Below are 21,131 nucleotides of genomic sequence, written 5' to 3' on the forward strand. Positions count from 1 at the left end.
AACAAACACTAATAAACGCTTAGCAAAGGAACACGAATATGATTTTCAAAAACCTTAACAAATGAACACAAACACTCCAAAAACCTTAACAAACGAACACGAACAACCTCCGTTCGTTTATGTTCTGTTCGTTAACAGCCTAGTAAAGAATACGCCAAAAAAAAAAAAAGAAAAAAAAAAGAAGCCTTAAAACAAGAAATTCTACATAAATTGCCTTAAAGTCTTAAAAATTCGGATCCTTTTTACACTTTAGATGCATTATTAACACCAATATAATACGGAGTAATAATGAACATCAATAATAAGGAGAGATGTGCAGTGGGTGCATGAGGGGATCGGATGTCCAATCCTCATCACCTTTTATACCAATATCTATAATGGTTGCAAGGTCTACGCCACGATAATTAAGAGCCAACTTAATGTGACTAAAGTGTTAAATGACTAATATATATATATATATATATATATATATATATATATATATATATATATTGCAATTGAATTCATTTCAAATCAATCCATCTCCTTCACTTCTCAATTTCCTTCAATCACTAATTTTAACACTTATCAAACACACGCTCTATCTAAATTGACATTATTACTTTAATTATCTGTTTGTTTTTATTTCGTTCGTTACTTTTAATGAACATCTTTTGTAGAATCCTTATGTTTGTGAATTGAGCGCAGGGGGCCAGCTAAAGGAAAGTCCAAGCGCAAGTTGAGTTGCTAGTAGCTAGATAGTTCATCTATCATCAATTGCATGATATATAATACAGATGATTGTGTGTGTTGAGATTAATTAGAAGAAAACAAAAAAGTGTTGCCATAATACACGGCCCTGGTCGCCTTCTTTCCATATATTTTTGCCCTTCCCAAACCCTCTTTAAGAAGACACTATCACATTTATTGGTTGCCAAGCTATACATGCGACAAACGAAACATCTTCGTATGACAAAATTTAAGAATATCATTTTTTGCTCAGCTCATACATTTAATTTAATTTTCAGAATAAATTATACTATATATACATATGTATATGTATATGTAAAAGCTAGGATGGGCAATCTATTTCACGTGGCAAACAATGAGTTAACATTTCAAAACATTAACATATATCAATAGTATAATAAAATAATGCAAGTAAGACAAAGCACATGCAAGTTTTACGCGGTTTCTCTATAATAGTACATTAATACTAATTGCTCTAATTATATAATATTATGTACAGTGCAGTGCAGTGCAGTGCAATATGGTGTTGAGATTGAACGTACAACGTAACACCACTGCTTTTGGGGTTTTCTTGCGTTATACGTTCCATCGCTTTAATTTGTTTACGACCATTTCAAAGATTGACATGCATCCTCGTTGGCGTTGAACAAATAATTATAATCTCCCACACACACATATATATACATATTCATAGCTAGCTAGGTAAGTTATTCAGCAAAATAAGGCTGGTTCAAACAACCTAAATCTACAGCCAAAGACTTTAAAAGATCACAGGTTCAAATTCCAAATACTACATGCATCCTAAACAGAGTCAGTGTTTTAGGTTTCATTATATCCTTAATTAGTAAGGATTGGTAGGCGTAGCTATTTTACCCATCCACCTAGTTTGTTAATACGGAATTATATTTAACTGGGAAAATATAATATTGTCCCATTCATTCATATTGCAACAGATCGGAGATCGGTGGATTTTTATTTATTTATTTATTTATTTTATTTTACAAGTCTATGTAACTAGGGAATTGAATAATACATCAATTAAGATTTTTACATTTGTGTTATAATATCTTTAATTTAGGAGAGAGGCTATAACCATGTTATGAGTGAAGCTTACCTTTTGACCCTATAATTATAAAAAGATTAATCAGTTCAAACCAAGCAAGCTAATAGAGACCTATTTTAAGGAGTCCAATCAATTACCTAACTCAATTGAGATTACCCAATGTAATAATTCCCAAGCTTATTGTGATAATGCATATATAATATTTTTGCAAATTATGTAGTATTAATTACTTTGCTTTCAAAAAAAAAAAAGTAGTATTAATTACTTTTGAGTTGTCAGTGGCAAGGAAATTCACAATCACTATAAAAAAATGTGTACTAGGTAAATCATAGTCGATAAAAAATCATCAGTCAAAGTTGTCCATAGTTGACCGGCTAAAATCAAGTAGGTTAACAAATCTCTCTTATTGATAGTCAAACTTGTAACCTTGTGTAGTATTAATTACTTTAATTTTAATTTACCACAACTTGCTCAGCATTCAATATACAATATACAATATTAATATTAATAATGATAATAATCATTATTATTATATTTGGAGCAATTCAATAAGAATTAGAGGAATAGTAGGGGAAGCTATATATAGCTAGGTTGGTGCATGTACTTACGTAGTTTGTTTATTTTGCCATTCAATATCTTTATCAAATTCCATATTCTTTTCCATGTGATGCAACCGCGAATTACGCTAACTATATATCTTATTTTACTTTAAAATCGCATTTAGCTAATTTCATCCACAATAATTATATTTCCGTCTTCCTAAACTTATCTCCCAATAACAAAACTTCAAGATTCCCCATTTTCATCCACCCCCACTTTTATATTAATGGAGGGAATCAATTTTAGATTATAACGTTTTATTAAACATTGAATCTTTTCATTTAAAACATCAATCATTCATAAAATAGAATGATAGGATTTGAAAGCAAAAAAAAAAAAAAGGAAAAAAAGGGAAAAGTGAGAGAGAGAGAGAGAATAAATGCATACGTTTTTCTATTCTTCTTCTTAAAGATATATTATGGCATTTTATAGGAAGAGTGAATTCTATTTTTGGTCCTATTGTTATAGGGGCGTTTTTAATTTTAGTTTACCTTAATTTTTTTGTCACTTTATAACAACTATTATTGAATGTGTTCCACTTTTAGTCTAACCGTTAGTATTTTCATCAAGAGGCCGTATAATCTAGGGGTATTTTGACCTTCCTTCTCATCCAAGACGATGTTTGACTAAAGAAATGAGAACATTAAACCTAAAACCTAAGAAACCTCGTCGGTCCATGTTGGAACGAACGAAACGATGTAGCTTTGGCTTCCCATTCTCGTTGTTTGAAGAGCCATCTTCGAATATCGGAGGAGGAGGACGAAGCGCCTGGGTTAAAAGAGTAGAGACAAACATAAAACACTACTGGAAATTATGAAATTTCCAACCACATAAAAGTGATTTTAAATCAAGTTAATACCAAAAAGTGGTCGGAAATAGCAACAAAGGTTTTTCCGGATACCAAAAGTGGTCGGAACAAGGCTTTCGACTTGATTTAAGATCACTTTCAGGTGGTCGGAAATTTCATAATTTCCAGTAGTGAAAAGACCAAAATATCATTTGATTATACGGCCTCTTGACGGAAATATTAACGGTGGACTAAAAGTGGAATACATTCAATAATAGTGGTTGTAAAGTAACAAAAAAAAAAAAAAATTAAAATGGACTGAAATTGGAAACGCCCCTATTATAGTAGGACCAAAAATGAAATTCACTCTTATAGGAACTCACGAGTCAGTAAAACAATTTTACTGTACATGGTATTATTTTGTTGAAATATAATAATTAATATTTTTTATGTTATATTTTATTTATCATGTTTATTATTCATTAGTTAAACCAACTATATATTTCTTATTTGTTTATTTTATATATATTTTTTCTAATAATTTCTCTCTCTCTCTTTTTTTTTTTTTTTTTTTTTTTGTGTTTTATAGTACCGTAGTTTTTAAATATATAAATTTTATATAATAATATTCGGCAAAAAATTATCTGAGGCCATCTTACGTTTGTCCGTGTGACGGGTCGGATCAATATGAAATGTAATACTTATACTGAAACATGTAGTACTAACCATGAATAAAATATTTCTTACTTATATGGAATGGAAAAGTGTCACTAGTACATGTTGTAAAGGACTTTTCGGAACTGTTGTGCAACAGTCGCGGATACTAGGGTCGCATAAAGCCTTGGACTTTCCGTGACGGTTGCTAAAAGTCAGCGTTCTTTGTTTGGTTTTGTACTAGTAGTGTGTAATACTTTTGAAGAAAAATGTAGTTCCTCTTATGAGTAATGAACACTTTATTCTTTATTAGTATTATATTTTTCAGTATGAGTATTATATTTCAATATTGACCCAACATGTCTCACGAATAAGGATTCGTAAGACCGTCTCACAAAAGTGTGACCTATAATACTAATCTTAATATCATGAATAATTGAATTAAAAATAATATGAATCAAATTTCGTCAACTGAACCAGACACATAAAATGAGATATAGATAATAATTATTACATATGGGAGTATTTATTTATAAATTTCCAAAATATCAATGTTGACCATATATATTTTTATAAACAGACGTAAAAGTAAAGAAAATAAAACTTCTGGATTCGTTGAACAGTATAATTTATAAATATATAATATGGTCAGAAATATGAGTGGTTAGAGGAATTAAAAAAAAAAAAAAGTGCGTGATTGAATAGAATAGTGGTACAATATATAATTAATTAATGTATGTTAGGAATGGGAATCAGTGATTGTGGTTCTAGAGAGGTATGTAGATGATAGACGTCATTCATTAGTTCATTTCCAAAGACACTTGGAGTAAATTAAAAAAAAAATAAAAAAAATTGGAAGGCAGTAAATTAAATTTAAAAAAGGGAATTGAAATACTTAATTATCAAAGTAGTCTTCATTATTTATATATTCATTAATAAAAAATAAAAATGGAGTTAGTTTATTGTGCAACAACGTAAGTCCATACGGAGGGAAGCATATATATATATATATATATATATATATATATATATATATATGGGCCGCCGCCCGGGTGGGCGGCGATGGTTAAAAAGATGAAGGCCCTGTTTGGTAAAATGGTTGTTAGTTGATAGCTGTTAGCTGATTGTGTTAATTAGAGCAAATTATGCTCTGGACCCGTGTCCACATTGAATTGTGGACACGGGTCCAAAACGACGTCGTTTTAAAAAAAAAACGCGTCATTTAGTTAACAAAAAAAAAAATTCGCGCGTGTTTTGCCGTTAACGGCGTTATTTATTTTTTTTTTGATTATGAATGTACAGTTATGCCGTTATGAATGTACAGTTATGCCGTTATGAATGTACAGTTATGCAATTATGAAATTATGAACACAGAGCTCTAACATTATGAACTTACAATTATGAACATATATAGTGATAAAATTATGACCATGGAGCTTTAAAATTGTGAATATAGAGCTTCGAAGATTATGAATGTACAGTTATAGAGTTATGAATCTACAGTTATGGAGTTATGAATCTACAGTTATGAGATTATGAATCTACAGTTATGGAATTATGAATGTACAGTTATTGATCGAATTATGAACAAAGAGCTCTAACATTATGAACTTACAATTATGAACATATAGTGATAAAATTATGAACATAGAGCTCTAAAATTGTGAACATAGAGCTTCGAAAATTATGAATGTACAATTATGGAGTTATGAATGTACAGTTATGACGTTATGAATGTACAGTTATGGAGTTATGAATGTACAGTTATAGAGTTATGAACGTACAGTTATGGAGTTATGAATGTATAGTTATTAACATATAGTAATAAAATTATGAACATATACTCCTATAACAAAGTGATCTGAAATTAAAAAAAAAAAAAAAAAGGAGATAACAGTGCCTAACGGCACTGTTACCCGTGTCCAGCAAGCATGCTGGACACGGGTCCAAGGCATAACGATTGGTTAATTAGAGGATAAATAGTTGATAACATTAGTTGATTGTAAAAAAAATGTTTGGTAAATTAGTTGTTAGCTGATAGCTGTTTGGTATAATTTCTTTTTTTAAAAGGCTAATTGAAAAAGTTGCTTGGAGTAGCTTTTTTAATTTTAGCCTTTTGGAGTTGTAAAAAACTAATTAATCAAACATTTATATTGATATTTTAACTAAATCAAACAATTAATAGTGGTCAAATAAGTTAAAATTGGTTTATAGGTCAATTTTTTACCAAACAGGGCCGAAGTTAATTAAGGCCAGGGTGGGTTTTGTTTATATATACATGATACATATGGATGAGCTGAGGAGGCAAGCTAAGCTAAGGTAACAGATGGAGGTAGAAGAGATGAAGTTTGAAGTCAAAGGTGAAACGAACATATATACTATAGTTGTAATGGTTCAGTGGTTGTTTGATTTGAGACGCAAAACGCGTCAATATAATGCCATTGCACAACCTGACAAAATCTCTATCGTTAGTTTTGCGTGCACGTCTCTGCCTCTTTTCCGTCCATTTAATTTTTATTTTATTTTATTTTATTACGCAGCGCTAGCTAGCTCAGCTCCTCCATGATATTATTATTATTATTATTTGTTGATAAAAATTGTTGAGACTTCATCTATCTGTCTCCTTATCTGGATCATTCAATTCAATTCAATTCATGCTTCCGCTGTATCCATCCTTCTGATACGATACTCCTTCCTAACAAGATTTCATTTTTAAGGTTTATAGTCGTTTTCAGAAACAGTAAGATCGAGCTAGCTAGCTAGGTAGGATGATATGATAGATAGAGATGAGAGAGTGAAATGTGGCCGTTTGCCCGCAGGAGCTGAGGATTCCCATTATTATTATTGACATCCATGAGTATGTAAAGTATCTACCCCAAGGAAGTAGCTAGGGACAGTATAATATAATATAATATAGTTGCAGGCCGGTAGCTTGGATAAGTCGGTGCCTTGTCACCGCCCATTGCCCATATCCGATTAAGATTCTGTAACGCCACATGCATTCTTGTCGCCCGCCCACACCACCAATGCCTTATTTTTTGCCTACTTCACTCTGCTCCGCCACCGGCTCTTACTTCCGTTCAACTAGTATAAATTGAAACATGGGCTCCATCTCAACTAACTAATTGAAATTTGAACCTATGACCTTTGGTCTGGATCTGATATCAAATTGAAACATGTGTTTCATCTCAACTAAAAACCTAAGTTGATAGTTGGATTGCACATTAATGGCTTAACACACCTCCTCATGTGTGTGGTGGGTTCCAAGGATTGTATAATTTTAATAAAATTAAAAACAGAGCCCATACAATACAATAATGTTTGTATTTTGTCAAATGAACTTACTAAAGTGTCATTAAAATGATACTACACTGTTATTATAATGAAATTATTAAAAATAGTGTATACAATAATCTTCAAATGTAATTACAATGATATTTTAGTGTTAATATAATGAAATTAGAGCGTAGAAAATAAAAAGATCGTATATAATAAAATAAAAATGATACAATGTCATTTTACATGCTATTACATAGACGAGTGTTCACGTTAAAATTTGTCCACTTACTTTTACGAAAGCAAATGGGGTTGGAAGTAAATATATTGTTGATAGTTGATAGTTATTAGAATGGGCCTTAAAGCATAAATGGGCCAAATAAAGACGGTTAGTTTTAGGTCTCAGTTCCGTGGAACCCTGAATGTTAATTGTTAAAGACAAATTAAACTCAATCTTCCGAACAGAGCAGGATATGGTAGCAGGTTTGATGTTGTCTCCGATCCCTAGGCGACCATCTTCTTCTTCTTCTTCTTCTTCTTCAACTTAATATGTAGTGTAGCACGTACCACTCACGCCTGTATGTGCTTTCAACATATATACTTTATTCAACTATATATATATATATATATATATATATATATATATATATATATATATATATGTGTTACGTTGTTAATTGGTAAATGGTAATGTATGTATGTATGTGTATAGCTTAATTAGCAGCAGATGAGATAAGATAGAGATGAGATCGATGGAGTATAGTAGCACATTTATTGGCAATGGCCGCAGCAACTCCATCACCAAATTCACCTACTATACTATACTATCCATCTCCATCTCCATCATTTCTTCGATCTCTATCATCCCCATCTCAATCAACATATATTTATTCATGCACTGCACCTAAGTTATTCACAATGTGATTATATTTTTGTTGATTATTTATATTCACTTTATCATAATCATATATTCATATACATACATACATATATCCAAAAAAAAAAAAAAAAAAAAAGAGACGACGGGAGCATTTTGATAGATAGCAAGCATTTTGAGAAATTAAGTGTAGCAGCTATAGACACAACGGGCCGGGACAACTAACACATCTCATCCCATTCCACTACATCCATTACTTCCATTTCAATTCTTCCTAGCTACTGCACCATCTACCTAGATAGCTTAGCTTCCAACAAATTTATATATATATATATATATATATATATATATATATATATATATATATATATATATATATATATATTACTTACGGAGTATTAATTAATACTCAACCACTCTTTTAATCATGTCAAAATAATACTGCTTATGCTCAAAGGATTCATCAATTATTAGTTTTCTCACAAACGTAACTATCTATCACTATATATATAATAGTTTCTTAATTATTTTTAACAATAATATTTTATTTTGTTAAAATTAAGTTTGAAGACTTATTATAAATGTGAGGACAAATTAAAGTAGATGAGAGAAGCTAAGAGGAGAGCATAAGACTTGTTTAACACAAAAGTTTAAAGAAAAGGACTTAATTAATGCATTACTTGATTTCACTTTGGCGCGCGTTGGCATACATGTCAATACTCAACCTACCTAAATAACCATGGAAAATGATAAATGTACTTAGTAGGGGTGTGCAAATTTCGGAGAAATTTCGGTTAACCGACCGAACCGACGAAATTCGGTTAACCGTTTTCGAACCGAAATATTTCGGTTCGGTTAATGGTTAAAGGTTTTTCTAAAATTCGGTTAACGGTTAATTCGGTTCGAAATTGTCGGTTAACCGAACGGTTAACCGAATTTTGGAATATATATATATATATAATATAATATATTAAATATTAAATATATAATTACTAAAATCATAAATAGTCAAAATGTCAAATAGAATAAATAATAATCTGAATTTATTATGATATGTATTTTATTTTAATTGGAATTATTATTTTAGGAATTATTTTATGGATTTTAAATTTTAGGGTTAAAAATTTCGGTTAATCGGTTAACCGAAAAAAAGTTCGGTTCGGTCAATTCGGTAGAGTAAATTTCGGTTCAGTTAATGGTTAAAGCAAAAAAAAATTCGGTTAATTCGGTTCGGTTAAAACAGTTCGGTTAACCGTTCGACCGAATGAACACCCCTAGTACTTAGTATAACTCTCATCAAATGAAGAACAATGAATGAATTAGAATAATGACACATGTATTTTCTTTTCTTTTATTGACTTTGTTACAATGCTGAATCTCTTCCTAATTACTTTCTTAACTTACTAAAGCACAAAGAGTCAATACCATTTCTCAACTTACGTACTAAAGCACAAAGAATCAAAACTACCCCCACTGAGGCTCTAATCCACAACCTCTCATCTCCCATATGGGAGTGCAACTTGGTGCCACTAAACTAGTGATTAGACTATTAAAACATTATTATACTATCATAAAGTAGAATTAGAAAATGAATAAATATAAATATTGAGTGTATTGTAAACATCACATGCACTTTAATCCAAACCGGGGTATTACCAAATTAAAGTGGGCGAAGCAGCGGGTGCTGCATGCACACAATGCAAGTTGGTGATGAATGCAAAAAGAAGATTATGGTAAACATGGGCACATGGGCTGCCACGGACTTCACCCCTTAGATTAGGTCCCATGCAAATTAAAGTAGTGATGATGATACAGTTTTCGTTTTCTTTTTCTTTTCTTATTTATTCAATAAAGTGATTAAACCAAGTTAGCAAAAACACTACGAAATGTATCACAAATCAGGAAGGTGGTGGGTTCCACCTCAATACCAAATTAAAAGTGGCCACCATGTGGGTGGGCCTGCCTGCCTGCCTGCCTTCATCAACTTATCATTCTCCACCCCCATACTCTCATCTCTTCTAATTAAAACTAAAATAAAATCTCTCATCTGCAATACATATTTACATGGGATGTCAATATCACAGCACTTTTAATTGTATGAAAATGGTTTGACATATCATACAAATTAAAGGGTGATGCCATTTTAATTGGGCCGTCTCGTTACTATACTATATATCCACCTATGATCTTATATTACATTATATTATATATGTTACATCATGTCTAAATCTACCAGTCAAATGCATTCCCACTAATTGCTTGTATTGTTACGATAAGATCAGATTGCAATTGCTAGATTTACTCACCATTGGGAGCTACAAAACAAGAATTAACAAATCCAAATGATATGTCCACAATAACCCAAACACCAAGCTGCTTTCAAGATATATCAATTGTCATTTCGCAATACACACATATATACATATATCAAGTTTCTATTTTCCTCTAAAAATGACCAACACTTAGAGACAACAATTTTTTTTACAAACTAATTTAATATATTTTTAAAGTTAGTTAGGTGTCATACCGTACCTAATCGATACTCCTATAAATTATATATATTATTGAAGTGGGAAATTAAATTTAAAAAATAGTATATTGACAGAATTATTACACACATAAAAGAAAATAATGAAAACATACTTACACAAGAGCCTTCTTCTCACCACCACGTACGTGAGCTATATGTAATTTGGAAAATGTATGCATAGTATAGTATGTATGTGACAACAAATAGAGCCGGAGGATTATTTATTTAAAAAAAAAAAAAAAAAAAAAAAAAAAAAGGACATCACTTCACAATGCAACTTTCTAATTAAGCTAAAGCTTGGATAGTCACATGGAGGGGTCTCTCACTCTCTCCTGGCAGGATGGCTTGTCCCCTAAACTCCCCTATGCCACAACAAACTACAAAGCAAAAAGGGTTCACATTCACATCGGAATGGGAGATAGAGCAGAATAGTTGAACACCACATGCTCATGCTGCCAACACAACCAAATAATTCAATTACCAAACTAAAGAAATGTAACCCACCCATGTTTGATGCTGCCTCAGCTCATTCAATTCCCACTTTCTCCTACCCTACCCAAACACCATCAACTAACACATATATATACCCATCTCATTTGTCTGCCCAATATGTATAATACATGTTGGTAAACATTCCAAAAACAACAAACACGTTAATAGACAGTGTAGTTCATGATTATAAGTACCACATTAAACATTCTGCACGTGAATTTAATTTTCAGGTATGCCTCATCTGATCAAATGTGGGCTAACGGCGGGCTAAGTTCCAGGGCATACATAATAGATACTACAAGGGAATGAGGATTAAACCGCAAATCACAATACTCCTTCCCACGTGAATAAAGAGGATGGCGACCTATAAGCTTTGCACCAAACCCACACAGATCAGATGAATTTTCCTCGTTTTCATCCAATCATATTAAATGCAAATCAAGACAAAATAAAATAAAATATATCTATTCAAATTGAAAATGAAGAGAAAGAAGATGACATATTTAACAGGGGATGTTCATAAGAGATATAGAGCACGATAATAGAAGAAAATTTGTAATATTTAAAAAAATAATAAAGAAAAATGAAGAGTCAAAGTCATCATCAACTCTGAGGAGGCCGGCTGGAGCCAGGCGGATTAAGAGGAGCGGAGCTAGAAGAAGAAGAAGAACCACCGCCACCGGAAAGCAGTTGAGCTAAAGTGCTCATGGCGCGGACTTGCATCTCTAAAGCCGCTATATAATCAGTGGCTTCTTCTAGAATCACAGGCAGCGGCTCCTTCCGGCAGCCAGGAACGAGCCGCCCGAGAACACGAGCCTTTCTCTGTACAGTCGGTAAGTTTTTTGTTTTCAGCCGGAGGATACTTACTCTCGATTTCTTCGGCACCCGGCTCTTCCCGTTAGCCGCCGCAACCACCATTCTCTGCCTTCTGTTGTGCTTCTTCATGAACTTGAGCCTCAGCCTGTTAGTGAGGATGGCGCGGCTCCACCTCGTGCGTCCTTTGGCGGCTACCGCCAGAACTCTATCTGCGACTTCGTGCACGGCTCTGCCCCCCTTCGTTCCTGACGACGAATTCAACCGGACTTCTCGGAGCGCTTTGAACAGCTTGGAAGAGTACACTTGTTGTTGAGCTTCGGATTTCCATTCAGCGGTTGAGCCGTTATTGTTTACGTCCACAGCTTGAGCACTAGGAATTTGGCTTCTCTTCTTCTTCCTTCTCCTAGCCGCTGCTCTACTTTCGGAGCTCATCACCGGATTCGACATCAGAGCCGATGCCATTAACGCACTACCGTTTGATCCGATCAGATGTAGTATTCCAATTTCCAACCAATCGGTTGAATCACCAACTCCTGATCGATTCAAAAGGAGTGTGTATAGTATGAATTTGTGTTTATATATATATATATATATATATATATATAATGCACACTTAAAAATGAAGAGATGGCCCGTAGATAATTAGAATGATAGATTCACATACTGATTCGAAGAAACGAGGCTCAAAGCAATTCAAGATTGACAGACGCGGTTATCTCTTAATCAAGCACGTATATATATAAATCAAAATTAACTTGCAAAATAAAGTCGCACTGGATATGAAAAGTACCTGATAGAAGCAGAAGGTGAAGCCATTATTTCAGAAGTTCTGCCTTGTTTCAGCACTGTGCTTGTGCGTGTGTATACCAGAGCGAGAACGAGAGAGAGAGAGGCGTTGGAATGTGGAGAGACTCCCGGCGGGGCGTGTTTGGGAGGTGGTGAAAAAATGGGCCGGGAACACAGGAGAGAAGGCGTTGTCCTCTTTTTAATGTGTGGGTGGAGAATGGAGATGGAGATTTGTGCTTGTACAATCGGTTTAGCACTACAAACTACACAACAAATGTGTGTTGTGCAGTTTAATTTTATATTCATTTTTGTATAATTACATTTTCTTGTTGAGATTTTTCTTAAAACTTTTATAATAAAGTGGGTTAGTAACTTAGTATATGTCAATTGAAAATAAATTCCATATTCATTCATTCCTATTGAATTTCACATTTATTTTTAGATTTTTAACACTACGTTAAAATAAAATATGTATTGATTTTTATATTTATTTTAATACATGTTTATTCAATAACATAAACATAAAGATTCTAGAAAATGATCATAAAACTATTACGAATAAACATTAAGAAATAAAAGAACGTTAGCATTGCCGGCACGCCAAACGAATTTTGAGACCACATCATTCCAATTTTTATTTTGTTTCATTAGTTCATGCATAGAACAAAAGGTTGGGGGCAATAAACCAGTATTCATTATTACTGTATGTATTTATTAGATTCCATGTATCACGAGAACTATAAGAGTTTAATACAATGACATAAATTTTGGCAATGAATAATATATATATATATATATATACACACACACTCATGATCCCATGGTAACACACCTCAGAGAAAATTAAGAACTCATCTCAGTCTTGCATCAGTAAAAGTTAAACGAATCATATCAAATTTTAAAAAAATACGGTGACATTTTCATAATTATTGTCAACTTCACTTTGCAAACTTCAACACTTAAATATGCAATTTGTAACAACTAAAATTTTTAAAAAATAAAAATAAAAATTAATAAAAAACTAAATTTTAAATATAAATCGTAAATGTTAGACCCGAAGCAATAAAAAGTGAACCACTAAATCAAATAAAATTAAAAAAAAAAAACTTAGAAATAAATTCTAAAATCAAAACCCTAAGTTCAATACACTTTCGTAATGTTATAAATGCAACCTTTTAATATTAAATATGCAAAATGTTAATACTAAATGTGTAAACCTAAAAATTTTTTAAGAAGTGCAAATTTTAATAATCAAGTTTACATAGTAAAATTGGTGATAATTAAAAAAATGTCATTACATTTGGAGAAAATGATTTGGTCCATCCAATTTTTCCTAATGTAATGTTTCTTATTATTTTTGTTTTTTTTACTTGGCTATTGATGTATGAAGGGGCTGTGGCACATTCTGTAACTGTCTCGTATAGTGACCATCTTCCTCTTGTGGTTACTCATGTGGTAGTTCAACAAGCGTCGAGGCGACGGAGATTTTGTTTTGATAATATGTAGCTGCGGGAGGATATTTGTAAGGAAATCGTACAGCAGAGTTGGGACAAAACTATGGGACTAGATGTCTTGGATAGAATTGTTGCGTGTAGCCATGATATTTGGGCATGGGGCCGGAATTATAATAAGAACTTTTTGAGGCGAATTGAGGCCTGTAAGTTAAGGCTGGAGGCCCTACGAGCGAGAACGGATAGTGATGGATGTGCGGCATATGAATCTGTTGAGAAGGAGTTCTTAATCTTGTTGGAGCAACAGCATTTGTATTGGAAACAAAGGGCCAAGGAGCACTGGTGGCGGGGGGGGGGGAGATCAGAATACAAAGTTCTTTCATAATAGTGTGAAGGCACGTCGGAGGCGGAATACGGTGAGAAAGCTGAGGAATGAGCATGGTGATTGGGTTGAGGGGGAGGAGGAGATTGGCGGGGTAATGGTTAATTATTTCAAGGAGGTGTTTACTGCGGAGGACGGGGAAATGGAAGAAGTAATTGCCTGTATGCGGCAGTATGTGAAGGCGGAGGAAAATGCAAGACTAGTACGCCCGGTTAGTGCTGAAGAGGTGCGTGTCGCGGCCTTTCAAATGCATCCTGATAAGTCGCCGGGGCCAGATGGGTTTGGTCCGGGGTTTTATCAGTATTTCTGGGAGATAGTCGAGGCTGATGTGACGCAGTTTGGCAGAAGTTTCATTGATACCGGTCAATTACCTCCTCGTGCTAATGAGAGTTTGATTGTGTTGATACCGAAGAAGGGGAACCCGGAAACAATGAAGGATTTACGCCCCATTGCGCTCTGCAATGTGTTGTATAAAATAGCAGCTAAGGTGTGTGCGAACCGTGTGAAGCCGCTCTTGAATGGGATTATATGCGATGCTCAGAGTGCGTTTGTGCCGGGTAGGTTAATCTCGGATAATGTTATGCTTGCTTATGAGGCACATCATTATCTGAAACGGAAAACTCAGGGGAAAGTAAGGGTTGCTGCGTTGAAGGTGGACATGAGTAAAGCATATGATCGGGTCGAGTGGCGGTTTCTTAGAGCAGTTATGCTTAAAGTGGGGTTTGACTTGAAATGGGTAAATATCTTGATGGAGACTGTAAGCTCGGTGAATTATCATATATTATACGAGCAACGCAAGTTAGGGCCTATCTGCCCCAGTAGGGGTCTGCGGCAGGGGGACCGGCTTTCACCGTACCTGTTTCTATTAGTGGCAAAAGGATTAAGTGCACTAATTGAGCAAAAGATGAGACGAGGTGACATGCATGGAATCACTGTAGCACGAGGAGCACCGCCGATTTCTCATATTCTATTCGCGGACGATTGTTTCCTTTTTATGCGTGCAAACAAGGAAGAGAGTGAGCAGATGAAGGGGGTCCTCGATGTGTATGCTACCGCTTCGGGGCAAAAAATCAATTTCGATAAGTCTTTGGTGTGTTTTAGTGCAAATGTGCCACATCAAACCCGTAATGAAGTTGTTCATATCCTGGGGGTGAGTCAAGGGGAAACACATGGCAAGTATTTGGGGCTCCCCCTCGCTAGTGGGTCGGAATAAGAAGGCTGTGTTTGGTTTCCTTAAGGATAAGATACTGAGTCGTGTTAGGAGTTGGAATTCCAAGTTCTTATCTCGAGCTGGCCGTGAGGTATTGTTAAAGAATGTGTTACAAGCTCTCCCATGTTATGCTATGATGGTTTTCTTACTGCCAGTTGGTGTATGCAAGGAGATTGAGACTGCCCTAAATGAGTATTGGTGGACGGGTGCAATAGGGAACGGGAAGGGGATGCGATGGCGGGCGTGGAATGGTCTGTGTGCTCCGAAGAGTAGTGGAGGACTGGGTTTCCGAAGGTTGAGGGAGATGAATTTGGCTTTGTTGGGGAAGCAAGCATGGCGACTGCTCACCAGGCCAAATTCGCTGTTAGCTCGGGTCTATAGAAGTAGGTATTTTCCCAAGTGCTCTTTTTTAGAAGCTACTTGTTGCAGTAATGCATCTTTTGTTTGGCAAGGTTTGTTGGAGGTGCAAAATGTAGTGAAGGAGGGTATGAGGCGGTGCATTGGGGATGGGCGCAGTACAGCTATAGGCTACGATCCGTGGCTACCAGTTGATGAGGAGTCATACATATCTACCGTTTTGCCAGAAAATATTAAGGAGTCACCTGTCTCATCTCTTTTTAATATTCAGCAAACTGGTTGGGATGAGGGTTGTGTTCGGGACATTTTTAATGATCGTGATGCAAGGTACATTCTTAATATTCCTTTAAGTATGCGAAAGCCCCTAGATTCATGGTTTTGGCACTGAGATTCAAAGGGTAATTATACCGTGAAATCATGTTACAGAATGTTGGCCGGGGATGTTCATGATGACCGCCCGTGGAGTAGGATTTGGAGCTTACAAGTTCCCCCGAAGGTGAATTTGTTTAGCTGGCAGTTAGCGTCATCTTTTCTGCCCACGTGTGATGCGCTAAACAGACGAAGGGTTCATTGTAGCTTTTCATGCCATATGTGTGCCCAGGAGGAGGAGTCTGCCTACCATTTGTTTGTATCGTGCAGGGAGGCAGTGCGGGTTTGGGATGGTTTTTGTTTGCCGGCGAACAGTGTACTCCAAGGTAATGTGGTTGAGTGGTTCTTTCATTACCTAACTATTTTGGATGAGTCTAAGCGGAGCAACATCCCGTTTGTGCGAGTTAATATGGTCCAAAGAGTTGTTTCTTGTTGCATCCCTGGCAGAGTGCTAATGAGCTGGATAAAGAGACTGCCGGCATGGAAACGGATGGGGAAGGTTGGAGAAAGCCACGGCAAGGAAGGTTGAAGTTGAATACCGATGCGGCTTTTAATGATGCAAGTAATTCAATGGGACTCGGGTGGGTTTTGCATGATGATGGGGGGGTCTTTTTGGGTGCGAAAGCAGTCCGCCTAATGGGGAAGTACACGGTGAGAGAAGCTGAGGCCATTTGTATCCGTGAAGCTCTAACATGGATGAAGGGAACAAGAATGGGAGATGTAGATGTTGAGACTGATTCCCAGTTAGTTTATTATGCTTTAATTTCAGACTCTTATTTTTCTGCTTTTGGTTTGGTTATTGATGATGTAAAGGAATTAGCATCCAGTATACATGGTGTTAATTTCTCCTGTGTAAAGCGATCTGCGAATCGTGCTGCCCACACTATTGCGAGGGGAGCCGTTTCTGTGTCATGTTGCGGGGAATGGTTTGATATACCGCCCCTGTGTCTTGTGGATCCTCTTTCTTCTGATTTAATGAATTAAGCATTTTATCTCAATATATATATATATATATATATATATATATATATATATATATATATATATATATATATATATATATATATATATATATATATATATATATATATATATATATATATATAGTTAGGATCATATGAGAACATGTGCTTAGGTGAGAACGTGAGAACACATCATGTGCATCCATCTAATATTTTTTAATGGTCTAGATTAGATTAAGTGTGTGCGAACGCGCATTAAATGTGTGCAAACACACTCAATCGCGTTTGCACACATTTAATCTAATCTAAACCATTAAAAAATATTAGATGGATGCACATGATGTATTCTCACGTTCTCACTTAAGCACATGTTCTCACTGGAACTCTACCCTATATATATATATATATATATATATATATATATATATATATATATATATATATATATATATATATATATATATATATATATATATATATATATGACATAAGAACCTCAAATTAGCCAACGGCCCACCATCAAGAAATTCTGTTCATTACTATTGGGTCAGAATATGCATCTAGCTAAGAATAGTAACCTACACTAGAATAGTAAATTACAAATACACCGATGATGCCCTGTTTGGCCGTTTTATAGGTTATAAATTGACAATTCTTTAATGGGTCAAAAAAAGGATTTTAAAATAAATAAATAATTTAGTAAATCAAGCAAAATGAATAGAGAAAATGTATTGCACCGGATAATTTAAAATGGGCTAGGACTTAGGATACAGAGAAAGGCACTCTTCATAAAGCACGTTTGTATTTTTTTTTTTAAAATAATTATTAATAAAGGTGTCATCAATTCATTGTCAATCAAGTTTAAAAAATATGGAGTAGTTAATATTTGCATCATATCTTGAAACTGTAAATAAAAGAATAATTTTATCTAACTTGTAATTCTCACACAAAACTAATTTGATTTTATATACACTTTTAGATCAAACAAAATAAATAATATCATTATTCTATTTTATAAATAAAACATCACTACCTTTACTTTGTTTTGGACCACCAAATACAAAGGGTTGTTTAATCTTAACTTTTCCAAAAGTAAGACAGCCTGGTTATAGCAAATTGGTGTCATAAACCGATAGAATATTGAATGAAAAAAGGAGCAACAATGGGGATTGTTTATAAATGGGAAATTGAAAAGAAATTGCTTGGAGAAGGAAAGAAGGGAATGACTACAATACCTGGATTTAGCCTGATATGGTTAGAAGGATTTTGAAGGTGCATCGATGAAGGTTCATTGTTTATATTTAAAGTGATAATAATAAGCTTACAATTTATAGAATAATTATAAATTATAAAGACATTTATTATTATATATTTACTAAGAGTGACACTTGGTGTAAGAACATCTCACAGATCTTACAAGTCAAATCTATGATAATGTTACTTATTAGAGAAAATTTAATATCAATTTACAATAAATAAATTGTTTTTTTTTTTTATAATTGATATTGTAATATTTATATGTGAAATTGTAATACTTATAAAGTGTAATCACTAATCCTAATTTAAAATTGTAAATATTGTAATATTTATATGTGAAATGTTGCTTATAAAAGATATTGTAATGTTTATTGTAGAAAAACTTAATACCAATTTAAATTAAAAATAAATCGTTACAAATATTGTAATACTTATATATGTAAAATTGTTATACTATTTAGGATAAATTAATTGTTACTAATAATAAATATTGTACGGAGTAATATTTATAATTAAAATTGTGATATTTAGACACTTAATTATTTACCACTCGACCCGTCTTATAGACAAAGACCCGCAAAAAGATGTCATTTACTAAACTACTAACAACAATTACGAAATAAAGTAAACTAACCAGAACAAAGTAAAACTATGATGGGATTGGATTATTCATGCCAGCAAGTTATAGAGTGTAAAAACTACATGCTGGCAGGAACAGTCATTTAAAAAATAATATGCCAACACTACATGTCTACATGATTACGGTTTGGTGTATTTCGTAAAGGTTTCCAATAATCATTGAACCTAATCCAAAGTCATACCAAAATCATCGTACCCATGTGTATTTCAGATTTTCAGCTAATTTTATTACAATAAATTATTGTAGAATTTTGTCACTAAATAAAAACACGGGCAGAGGGAGTATGAATGTATAGATGCTCCAGAGGGGTTGCCCCCCAACCTAGAGACACCAATAAACACTGAGCAGTGGGAGCTGGGAAATATCTAAAAACAGGGTAAGACTCGATGCTGTGGCACGACACAAGTATAGGGAGACCAGTTCTAGCAACTTGCATCCCCCCATACGTTATTGACAGAACAATTCACATAACAATGAAACAAGGGGAGATGATTTTCAAACTAATTCCAGAAACCTACTAAGTCTTTGCAAGCATTAACTTGAAATGTGGCTCCTTTCAAACAATCCAAAATGCACCAATTTGCTTTCTAGCTAAAGCTCCAAACAGTAGCACTACTGGATAACATTATTGAACGGACATCTAAATTCTAAATAACTCATGACAGAAAGGAAGTCTTCTTCCTTCACTAGTGTTTCAACTTCCAATAATGTCAAGAGAGTTGTTGTGCCATTATTCACATTTCTAAGTGTTCAAAGACAACATGCTCCATCATAATTAAGGTCAACACCAGTGCATGTTTGTCAATAAACATGTTTAATATTCCTAGCTATGATAAACATGCCAACAAATTATAGATTTTGTAATGATTAAACTTTGATATGAAGCGCCAAGGTTAGCTAAACAACAAAGAAATAATCATTTTATGGCAATTAATTGTCAAAATGCATGTTTGATTACGCATGACCAGTATTTTATATATATATTAAAAAGCACCATTGAGTATAAGAAGGTCTACAAGGTTCCCACCTTTACATAAGTTCTTGTTTTAAAAGGCATGTGGATGAAGTTCGTCTCTTTCTTGCATAGCCTTCTCGAAATAAAGGAGTACAGCTCTTTCCAGTCTCCAAGCTTGAGGATCTAATTACAATGAAAAAAAAAAAAACAGTAGTAGAACTCCAATCCACAGTTAAGTAATACGGAGTAACAGTTTTCCACACATCTTCATTTAAGGAAGTCCCGTAGCTACTAGCAGTCTAACACGAATGATAAGTTCAACAAATATTTTAACCATCAATTTGACAGCTTGACTCCTAAAATCAAGATTCACATGCATCACCCATCTTTTGAATAATCAAATTAGATTCTAACTGCTCCCTTTATAATCATGCAATCAGATTTCCCTCCTATTTACTAGCATTCAACAACTCCCAACTCCTCTAAGTGGCTATCAACTACATGTAAGATATATCTCGCAGTATATAGGTCTCACGCTAGTGACTAAGTAATCCAACTTGCAACTAAGGTACCGTAAAAGAGTATTCAATCCACATGTATCAAACTATATAAACATTTAAATCTCATCCAATACTGTATCTGAACTTTGTATTACACTAACTTAGAGATGCAAAAGCACAGAAAATGAGATTTTCCATCCCCGTTAACAAACAATTTTAAAATTTCATATCCTAACTAAATACAGAGTCCTAGTAAAAGTTCAGTCCCTAAACCTATTTAATCAAGTAGTGTATAGTCTGACTACAGAAGTAGTTCAGAGGCAAAAGAAAATGCTATAGATTGACAAATTTGTAGATCAGTTCAAAGTTCAGTAGCATTCAAAAGCATAAAAAGATTTCAGCATGGTAGAACATATAGTGCTTACACTTTTCTAGTAA

At 34.0% G+C, this 21,131-nt stretch overlaps 1 protein-coding gene across 1 annotated transcript; it reads right to left on the reverse strand.

Annotated features, from left to right (window-relative positions):
* Nucleotides 1-11,449: 11,449 nt before the first annotated feature.
* On the reverse strand, nucleotides 11,450-12,874 carry LOC109169688 (transcription factor bHLH148-like). Its single transcript, XM_019318554.1, has 2 exons — nucleotides 12,615-12,874; nucleotides 11,450-12,357 (listed from the first exon to the last, which is right to left on the reverse strand). The coding sequence occupies exon 2, from the start codon at nucleotides 12,284-12,286 to the stop codon at nucleotides 11,612-11,614; it is 675 nt and encodes a 224-aa protein (XP_019174099.1). The 5' UTR covers nucleotides 12,287-12,357; nucleotides 12,615-12,874; the 3' UTR covers nucleotides 11,450-11,611.
* Nucleotides 12,875-21,131: the final 8,257 nt, after the last annotated feature.

Source organism: Ipomoea nil, unplaced genomic scaffold, assembly GCF_001879475.1.
Source record: "Ipomoea nil cultivar Tokyo-kokei standard unplaced genomic scaffold, Asagao_1.1 scaffold3321, whole genome shotgun sequence".
NCBI lineage: Eukaryota > Viridiplantae > Streptophyta > Magnoliopsida > Solanales > Convolvulaceae > Ipomoea > Ipomoea nil.